Source organism: Bremia lactucae, linkage group LG16 (assembly GCF_004359215.1).
Source record: "Bremia lactucae strain SF5 linkage group LG16, whole genome shotgun sequence".
Classification (NCBI taxonomy): domain Eukaryota; phylum Oomycota; class Peronosporomycetes; order Peronosporales; family Peronosporaceae; genus Bremia; species Bremia lactucae.
Window position 1 is genome coordinate 89,712 of NC_090625.1, and position 10,124 is coordinate 99,835.

Consider the following 10,124-nt stretch of genomic DNA (forward strand, 5'->3'; position numbering starts at 1 on the left):
ATAATAAATTCCACGTGCTCAAGCCCGAATAAGGTTTTGAGCTTGTCATAAGCGGCGCGTTGCGCTTCTGACAATTCTGGAACCTCTTCCATTTTCGTGAGAAATTAGTCTTGTAAAGACTCAGGCGTAGATTGACTACGAGTGCTACCAGGTGTAGCGGAGCTACCTCGCTCCTAAAGTCAGAGGAAGACTTTCAGACTCAGAGAGTCACTTAGTTCTATTGAACTAATGGGTTTAACAACTCAGGGAGTCGTACAAGCTATTAAAGCTTAAGGAATCCTAGTTCAAGGGATTCAGGGGTTCGTAGAACCAAGTGGCAACTAGTGCCCAAGAGGATATACCTTAGAAAGGCTTCTATCTCTTACAGATCAATGCGCAAGCCTTAGCAAGGCACTTAACGCTTTAAGATCAGAAGGCGAACTGCACTTTATTTAATCATTTAAATCTAAAAACCTTACCCTAGCTAATTGAAAATAGATTTTGGCAGCCTGATTTAAATCTGGCGGTGACCACATTTGTTACCCATAATAAATGGGATTTAAGTAACTATCTATTTTAAAATTAGATAAAAGGGTATTTTACCCATAAAGAAAATGTACCACAACAACGATCCTCCAACCGATGTGTGCCCCATTATAAAATTCGCTTAAGTGAATGCGAGAAAAACTTGTCCTGGTTCAGCTTTGATCGAATAGGTCGTCGTTTCGGTAGAGAGAGATGTTTACAGCTATAAGCTTTAAAGTCGTGAAAAAGTAATATTGTATTTTAATATTAAGTTCTACTCAACGATCTTCTATCTACTACTTATTATATTATATCAATAACAATAAATGTATTGTGTAATGGGCACACATCGGTTGGAGAACCGTTGTTGTGGTACATTTACTAAATGGGTAAAATAACCTTTTATCCAATTCTAAAATAGGTAATTACTTAGATCCCATTTACTATGGGTAACAAATGTGGTCGCCGCCAGATATAAATCTGGCGGCCAAAATCTATTTTCAATTAGCTAGGGTAAGGTTTTTAGATTTAAATAATTAAATAAAGTGCAGTCCCCCTTCTGATCTTAAAGCGTCAAGTTCCTTTCTACGGCTTGCGCATTGATCTGTAAGAGATAGAAGCCTCTCTAAGGTGTATCTCTTGGGCACTAGTTGCCACTTAATTCTAGAACCTCTGAATCTTTTGAAGTAGGATTTCTTAAGCTTTATTAGCTTGTGCGATTCCCTGAATTGTTAAACCTATCAGTTCAATAGAACTTAGTGACTCTCTAAATCTGAAAGTCTTTCTCTGACTTTAGAAGCGAGATAGCTTTGCTACAGGCAGTGCCCCGTTACATATTACGTATGTAACGTAGCGTGGCATTGCATACCGGGGCAAAAGTATGTTTCCGGGAACCAGAAGTTGGTTAAGTTAAATTATTTACGAATTGAAAAATTGAATTACAAGTCCAATTCGTTTTTGTGGTTCGAAGAGACCCACACCTAGTATGGGACGGGAAGTGTTACACGAACACATTGTCTAATTAGATAACATTTGAATGATCGAGGTGGCGTTGTCACATTGTAGATTAATGCCACATTTTTGAAAATGAATTGGCAAGTCCTGCGACGTAGCAACGCTTGTGCCTCTATTCTATTCAGCTTTTCGCCGGAAGCAGAATGCGTTCGACCCGCCTTTACAATTACAAAGGAGCTACGACATTAGAGCTAAGGTAGTAAACATCGGCAAGATAAACGAAAAATAATACCGAGTCTTCAAGTTGCAACACATTATTAAAGTACGTACATGTGACCGGATTCTACATCTGGTTTTGAAAAGACATATCACCTTGAAGTAACTGGGCCTTTGTCTTAAATAGTAAGTCCTCTATAAATGCATACCGGGGAAGGTCTTTTCAGAGTCTCCCAAGAAAGCCGGAGCGGTCCCATCCTATGATTATGTCGTAATACCAGCTGACGATCAGGCTCACCCCTTCGAGGAACCTCAAGTCATTTTGAATTCAGGGCCATCGCACACGAGTCTCCTCCCGCGGAATTGTTGACTGGGAACAATGCGGATTCTTCTATGGGTGTTGTTATCGACGTTCAGCGCTTTAATCTTTAGCGAATCGACTTCCGACGATTTGACTGAGTATGTCAACTCGAAAGAATTCGCCGAGACGATCACGGGCGAGCTTGACAGCGTTCGGCGTCTAGGAGCCCCTAACGCGGAGAGCTTTGCGGCACCATTAAAACGAATGGCGAGCTCTTTCTCGTCAAAGATCACGAATGTTTGGAAAGGGGCCATGGCAAAGTACAAGAAGATGTTGGAGATTGGGTACGCGCGACATGCTGCGGACGGAATGAGTGTGGATGATCTGGAGCAAACGATTCGCAATGGTTTAATGGGCACCTCGACCATGTGGTTGTCCGGTGGAATGAAACGGAGTTTAGATTGGTACAGCGACTTTTGTGTGAGGAACCAGTATTTCCATCTCTTGCGGAAGACGGATGAGAGATTTGTTCCCTTGTCGCGTGAAGCCGCCTCAGCCGCAGAAACAGCTAAAAAAGCAGGACTAAATGCCGCGCAAGCAGCAAGACTCAAAACCGGAGAAGAAGAAGCAGCACGATTGGCCGCGCAAGGAGGAGCTCGAAAAGTAGTTGGAGAAACCGAAGAACTGAATTCAGCAGAAACAGTAGTAGCACGAAGAGAAGCCGACAAAGTAGGAAATGATGCAATTGATGCTAAAGCAGCTGAAGAAGAAGCAGCGAAAGCAGCAGCAGCTCGAACTCCATAAGCACCGAGGAAGACGTTGAAAGCTTGGAGTTGTAAGCAGTGGCGCTTGACGAGACTCGGACGCGATTGCTGTGGACTCGAGCGCTATTGCGTAGGAGGATGCAAAGCTGCTCCGTTTGTGCTGCTAAGGGAAGACTGGGAAAGTTACGTTTGCACAAATAGAATAAGCTGGAAGGAACTATTGCCTTTTATTTTGAATATACGATCCTGTCGACCCTTGAGCTCTCACGTGTAGCCGTCGTCTCCTGTAGCTACGATTAAATGCCACGACTTTATAAATGTATGCTCGTGAATACGCCTCGTGCTACGATTGGATGAAAATGCAACACGAGCTTCGTTTTGCATTAGTTTGCACGCGAGATTGTATTTAAGGAAAGCAATGGTCACGGCAAGTTCTGGCGGAAGGAAAGACTAGGCAGCATTTAATTATTGGCTGTGCGCCTGAGCATTCTCTCGAGATAGCCATGGCAGACATCTTCGAGTCTTAAGAGTACCCGCATAGAAACTCAGGCGGTAGTTGGCTAGATACGAGGTCGGAGATGGCAGAACTCATTTCCTGAGCTCTTGCTGACTTTATCAGCAGGACACAAGTCGGCAACTTTAATGCAACTCAGTAAACCACTGGCCACACTCAGCAAACACCGCCGCAAAAATTAGAAGCTTCAGCCAGTAAGATCTTAAGTCCTGCATACCACACTTTTCGGTCAATTAAAATTTGATTGCAAAATAAGAAAAAATTGTGATGTTGCAATTATGCTACCTATCTTACCTGTGCAATAGTCTCGTTTTCCTCAATTTTGGGACGGCAAAACAGTACAAAAATACCCAAAAATCTAGCGACACTGTTTTCAAAAAAAGTTGCGATTGTTTAAAACAACAGGAACGTCTAGCCTGACTTATCCAAAGATCGAGTGATTCGGCGTTTCCACGTAGACCCAAATACAGAGGATAATGAGCACAAATGCGAGCCAAAAGTTGCCGACAATATTGCCCTGATCCGTCAGACTCTTATGACTCCAGCCAAAGTACGTTTGCAAACTCATGCGCACCATCGGGCCCAGCTGACTCGCGAGAAAGCCACCAAGGAACAATGACGCAAAGTACAGTGGCGTTCCATGAGTCGTGGCCGCGTTATTGTAGCCCGCAAAGTACCGCACCGTATTCCAAATCATCCCAAAGACCATGGATAAAAATACGAGGAGATTCGGCACTTCCATGATGCTATTGCCGCTCAGTGCCCCCGTGTTGGCCCACGCCGCTTCCTTGCCCGTGATTTTCCAGTAAATCGTCTCAAACACCGCCATTACGTGCACAAAAGCATACGAAAACCACGTCTGTTGACTCCGCAAGACGTCGTCGTTATCAACCGTTCGATTCGAAAGAGCCGATAGAATACTCTGCGCAACAATCTTCGGGACCAACGCCATCAAGAGCCGCAGTCCCGACGTATAGATCGGAGCTTGTCCCGTATACAAAAAGTATCCCGTAATGTAAAAGAAAAAGATCGCTGGAAACGACCCAATTGGGTACACGGTAAGGTTCATGAAAATGACCCATTTCATAAACTTATTAATCTTGCGCTTCGGTGGCAACTCGACTGTCGGTGGAATCCACTCGGGGTCCACAAGACTCTTTTTATTCCGCAAAAAGATCTGAAAATTGCCTTTGGCCCATCGTTTCCGTTGCGCCAAGGCCGCGGCCACAGATTCCGGCACGGCGCCTTCCGCAAGTCGAATCCGATCCGCTTCTTCGCCTTCCAAATCCTTTCGAAAGTAATATCCTTTCCATCCCTTGTCCACCATCATCTTGCCAGTATATGCGTCCTCCGTCAACGATCCATACTGAATCCCACAAACCGAATCCAATGCTTCACGTCGAAAAATCGCATTGGTACCGGCAAACGACGCACAATCGTACCCGTCCATGCCTGTTTGAGCCGAGTCAAAGAACGTCGAGTTTCGATGGCCACACGGATCCCCAAGACGCAATTGCAAACAGTCTTCAAAGTACTGTGGTGTCTGAACGTACCCGACTTGGTTCACCGAGACATTGTCCGAGTAATCGTCGCCCGAGACGCCAATAAATTGATTCGTTTGACGGCGACTCACCACGCGGTTACATTTCCGACACATTCCTTTTTGCTGATTCACTTTACTGCCACAACTTGCACACGTCACGCGCTCGGACACGGTATTTTGCGTCTGACGACGATGAACACTTGATTGGACGTGGCCCGAGGCATTGTAACAGTCTTTCGAGCAAAACATTATCTGTGCTTCGGGTACGCCTGCAGCTTGGCACAGCGCACAGCAAATCTTGCCAATATCACCGCATCCAGGTGCACAGCATCGCATGATTTTCGTGTTCTGCGGCACGTCAAAGAAAAATGGCAACGTTGCTTGAATAAACATTTCATGGGGTTTCATGTCATTGTCAAGGATCACAGCGTAGCGTCCGGTTGCACCTTCATTGTATAGAACATTGTTAATATTCCCTGCTTTTGAATGGTGTACCCGCGGCTTGATTCGTCCGACAAACGTGAGCCGTGGGAACCCATGGTACATGTAATCGTCGCGCACGGAGCCAACGGCACAGTCAACGCGATTGACAAGCCGCGGATTCGCTGCCGTCGGCATTTTGACGGTTGTATGTTCCTTACGCCACTCGTCCACTTCGAGCTCGTATGACTCGCACACGCGGTCGTACATGAACTGCGCGACTTCGTGGCGAACGTCCCCAGCGTTCTCAATTACGCCGTGGTTTACACTCACGTTTGGGACTTGCGCCCCCGCGGACCACGCAGCTTTGCAGTACCCATCGTCACAGATCCACACGTGGTATAGATGCGGCGGGTAATCGAGGCTCATGATCTTCTCGAGCGTCGCAATCGTGTCTTCCGCAGGCTCCGAGTAATGGCACAGCAGGATGTCGACTGTAGGCCACTATACCACATACAACTCGTAATTAGAATAATCAATCGTTACTATTATAAAGCATAATTCAAAGAACCTTTTCGGGAGGAAAATGCGGCTCAAAGTCGCGTAAATACCGAGCCCCGCGTCGCACTGGTTTCCACATCCCGAGGTAGTAGAGAAACCCGAGCGAGATACTAGTAGCCTCGGCGAGATAGAACAGAAAGTAGGAGATCCAGTCGCCAATGTACGGCTCTTTAAAGCACTCGACTGTATCGATGCCTGCGGACCAATGGTACCACTCGGGAGGGTCCCACATGCCATTAAACGGCTTGTTGCCACACTGGAGGCGGTCGGCATAAAGCAATTGAATCTCCTCGCACGTGTCGGATCGGTACTTGACGTCACATGGCTCGATTCCGAGTGGAAACCAAAGTACGATGCCTGCCAATTCAATCAACGCCGTGATAATGAAAATGAGATACCACAAACGGTAACTAAAGCGGCCTTTCATTTCGTAAACGCGGACATTCGGCAAGTCCCGCTTCACGACATTCCCCGACCCTGCCGACATGACGGTGAACTCGAGTGCGTCAAACCACATCGTAAAGTCTTGATCGGTCTCGGGACACACGAGCCACGCGCGATGACGCGTGTGGATGACAATGCCCCGTGCAGGCAGATCCAGTCGCTCGCTCTGTTCGAGCTTAAACGCATCGCGGAGGTCAATCGCGCCGACGACGAGCTCGCCGTTGCGCGAGTTAAAGTACTTTCGACAATCCACGTCGCTGTGGAAATAGTACATTTTTGCCCCTTCGAGCGCAAAGTAGCGTTTGCGCCAGCTCTTGGCCACAGGGCCTTTAAACTTACGACTACCTTGCTTATGCATCCATCCGTGGACCGAAATCGAGCCCAATTGTTCGTGGCCCTTGACCTTTGTCAGCTCATTAATGCTGTTCTGAACGTCCATGGTCGATTGAGACAGCAGAGCTCTCCCTGGAGCCGCCGCGGCCGATAGTTGTTCGTGATACTGCACGCTAGACAAAGGCGTTTGACTATACTCCGGTAGCCCGTCGAGCTTGGGAGGCTGTCGATTGGCCATCGAGGGGGTGAGGAGTATTCCTCGCGATTGTTTTTGTTCGAAAATGGCAGCTGAGTCGTGATGCACAGATGGCGGCACCGAACTCGGTACCGTAGGAATCCCTCCGTTCGGCATAAGATTCCGAAACGAAGGGCCTTTCTCCTCGTTGAAGAGGATTTGGAAGATTGTTCGCTCGTTCGCCCGTAATAAGTTTACAGACTCTTGAGCCGCTAGATCATTTGGCCACAGTGTTGGAACTGTTATCCGCGGAATTTGATCATCAAATATCGCAATCGCAACGAATAGGCCATCATCTCATGAGGAAGGGCATGAATGGTGAAGAGTGTACCAGAGAATTGGCACGGCTTACGTAGCTCTTCTCTAGCGAACGATGTATTCTTAGTGCGAATTTCTAGCCCCAACCCGTCACCACGTGGCGCTAGCCCTTTTTGTGAAAGTGACGTACGTCCGTCAACGATCGGACGCAAGTGCGTCAGGGACGGGACCATTTTTATTATACCTCTCTGAAAAGGTCTTTAAAAGAGGTTAGAAACAATATATTATGTCGAGGGGGTGAAGCCAGCTCTGGACACCGGCAACCACGTTCTGTATCATTTTACTTATTTAAAACACACCTAGCCACCAAAATTTTGAGGCCACCTGCTATCGGGGCATCCCATGTTGATAAACACAATCTTACAAGGTTTGCCCTATATTCAAGCACATTTTGGGCTTCAAAATATGCTTTTTTTTACATTTTCGAGTTATGATTTAAACAAAAATTCATCAATTGGGTAAGATTATACCTTGTAATAAAACGGCCCCGGAAGCATAGGGTGCGACACCCTCTTGTATAGTCTCCCTTGTCTACTTTATCAAGTCATAATAAAATACATCGAAATAAGTAGATGAATCATTAATCTTTATGAAATCGCTTTACATTCAAAAAAGAGGTTGCATTTACTAGTTGGGTTTACATACGAAATGAACAATGATTACAAGTGCAAACTGCTTTCACGCTTCCTCGGTGCTTGGACTGAGTCACCTCATCTCACTGGTAGCTCTTGATGCGTCCGCGACCGTGCGCGTACTTAAGCTCTCTTTGACCAAATCATAGGACTCGGAGGAATATTGCGTATGAAGAGCCGCACCTTGGGTGCTGAAAAAAAGTGTCACATGTTGACATGCCGGGCGACCGAGAGCAGTACGGTCGATTTGAGGTATTAGTTAAAAATAATAATGCCCATTTCTGCATCAATGTCTTGGCAATTACTGTAACGGGGTGTCACTTACATAAGTATAATTTCTTATAAGAGAAATAATAAATATTTTTTATATGAGAGAAAATAAATAAATAAGTACAAAATTAATATCTTTTACTAATTTTGACTTAATAGCTCAATGTTACCAAATTTGATGATATTTGCAACGGGGTGTATCGTTACATGAAGTTAACACTTGAAGGCTGTTAATTTATATTATCTTAAAGGTAGATAATATTTGGAGGATATTACTTTAAATAGTAATGTTCAGAAATCTAAAACATAAATAGGTATAGGCCATTATATCTATTTATCCCGCTAGACTAATCAGCTGTAAACGTAAACAACTGAGAGACAGATAAGAATTCAATTGCATGTTAAGTATTCGTTTATAATTGAGTTAGCATTTACAAGATTGGAAGAAATGATACTTGATTATATTGATACAGTTTTCATTTAATTCTCTTTATGTTAGTTGTCTTAAAGAGAACTTTTCCTCTGCACGTACTAGTGTACGTGAAGTGACGTGGTGCAGAGACACATAATGATTGTGTGTCTGGAGCAACTTTCGTCAAGAGATTTGCAAAGTCTCTTGAGGTTGCTGGATCAGTAGGGCGTTGCGCCCCTACTGACCCCGACCGTTTTTTTGGCGGCCCGCCTCGCTGTTGCAATTTCGCAACAACGTCGGAGCCGCGAACATTGCCCCTTTTTGCATATGGTCCAAAATTACGTTCAGTACCTTTCGGTGCTGGGCGTGGGGCACTATACTCATGAGAGTGTTCTAATTTTTGACAGCGATTGCATATTTGCGATCGCTTGTTGTTCGAAAAGCGAGGTTTCTCGCTTTCGACATAAGAGTGGTCCATCGTTTCTGGACCTCCCAGCTCGTGTCGTCTTGAAGGACAATACGATGACGAACTAGCTTGAGCCTGTCTCAAGCTCAAGTCCTCCTGTTCCGCAACGGATATTGCTTCTTCAAGCGTATCCAATTCCAAGCGGAACAGGCGGGTCTTTACGGGACATTTTGTAAGACCTTGCATGAACACCGTAATTAACGTCTATTCATGGACTAAGTTGTTTGTAATACAATTCGCCAAGAGTCGTATGTGCTGGGCATATGCGTGAACATCACGCTTGCCTTAGTTGAGTTTCAGAAGCTCTGAACGAGCTCTGAACTCAGCCCTATTCGGTTCAAACGTCTGTTTGAGCCGGGCTTTAGAAGCCTCTAGCGACCCAAAGACGTATGGGTCGCGCAACTTAAGGCCCAATGTCCAAGTTTTGGCACGACCTACCAAATTTGATTGAGCGAATGCGACTTGCATTTGCTCGTCGACGATGTGACGTGCCCTTATGGCATCGTCCAACTCGAGAAACCATCTCAAGAGGGAGTCTTTCTCGACTCCCCTATGGCTGAACAGAGGGCATCTCTGTCCAAACCGGACAGCATGGCCAAGATGGCATCGTTTGCTACGGTCGACCTCATTCGTTCGACCGCACTCCTTTCTATGTCACTTAGAAATAAGTAGCTTTAACGCGAAACGTGATGCGTATTTCCATTATCATCTAACATGTCCATGTTAGATGAAGGAAATGTGGTCCTTGAACGGACTACAAAGTGCTACCAGGTGTAACGGGGCACTACGACTTGTGCTGCTTCAGTACAAGTCCACTCGCACTGCTTCCGTTGCGAGTGGTGCCTTTGGTGATGAGGTATCTATCATCACCTAGAATTCAAAAGTGACAAATAATTTGTCACCTAGAGCCCTAGTGGACTGCGGAGCGTCGAATAACTTTATTCGTCGCCAGTCACTAGAGAGTCGTAGGCTCAAATATGTTGAGCAACTGTGATAGCGCAATCACACTCGGAAAACGTTGAGGGAAAAGGTCCCCACGAACTTGAGGAAAAATCTCCTCGAACAGTTGAAGTAACTAGACTTCAAGATCCCGAGGGATTAATCCCTCGGCAGCCTGTAGATAAATCCAGGACGAAACCGAGACATTAAATGTCTTGGTCAATAACGGTTCAAGAGTAGGCGCTTATACTCTTGATCTGTATGCGCCTCCGAAGTTAACTTCGGAGATAACTCAATT

General features: G+C 45.6%; 2 protein-coding genes across 2 annotated transcripts; one reads left to right on the forward strand and one right to left on the reverse strand.

Annotated features, from left to right (window-relative positions):
- Window positions 1–2,036: 2,036 nt before the first annotated feature.
- On the reverse strand, window positions 2,037–6,906 carry CCR75_009013 (uncharacterized protein; the record flags this gene model as incomplete). The annotated part of the gene is made up of 2 exons (XM_067967060.1): window positions 2,037–5,720; window positions 5,788–6,906. The coding sequence occupies 2 exons, from the start codon at window positions 6,904–6,906 to the stop codon at window positions 3,675–3,677; spliced, it is 3,165 nt and encodes a 1,054-aa protein (XP_067819866.1). The 3' UTR covers window positions 2,037–3,674.
- On the forward strand, window positions 2,054–2,779 carry CCR75_009014 (uncharacterized protein; the record flags this gene model as incomplete). The annotated part of the gene is made up of 1 exon (XM_067967061.1): window positions 2,054–2,779. The coding sequence occupies one exon, from the start codon at window positions 2,054–2,056 to the stop codon at window positions 2,777–2,779; it is 726 nt and encodes a 241-aa protein (XP_067819865.1).
- Window positions 6,907–10,124: the final 3,218 nt, after the last annotated feature.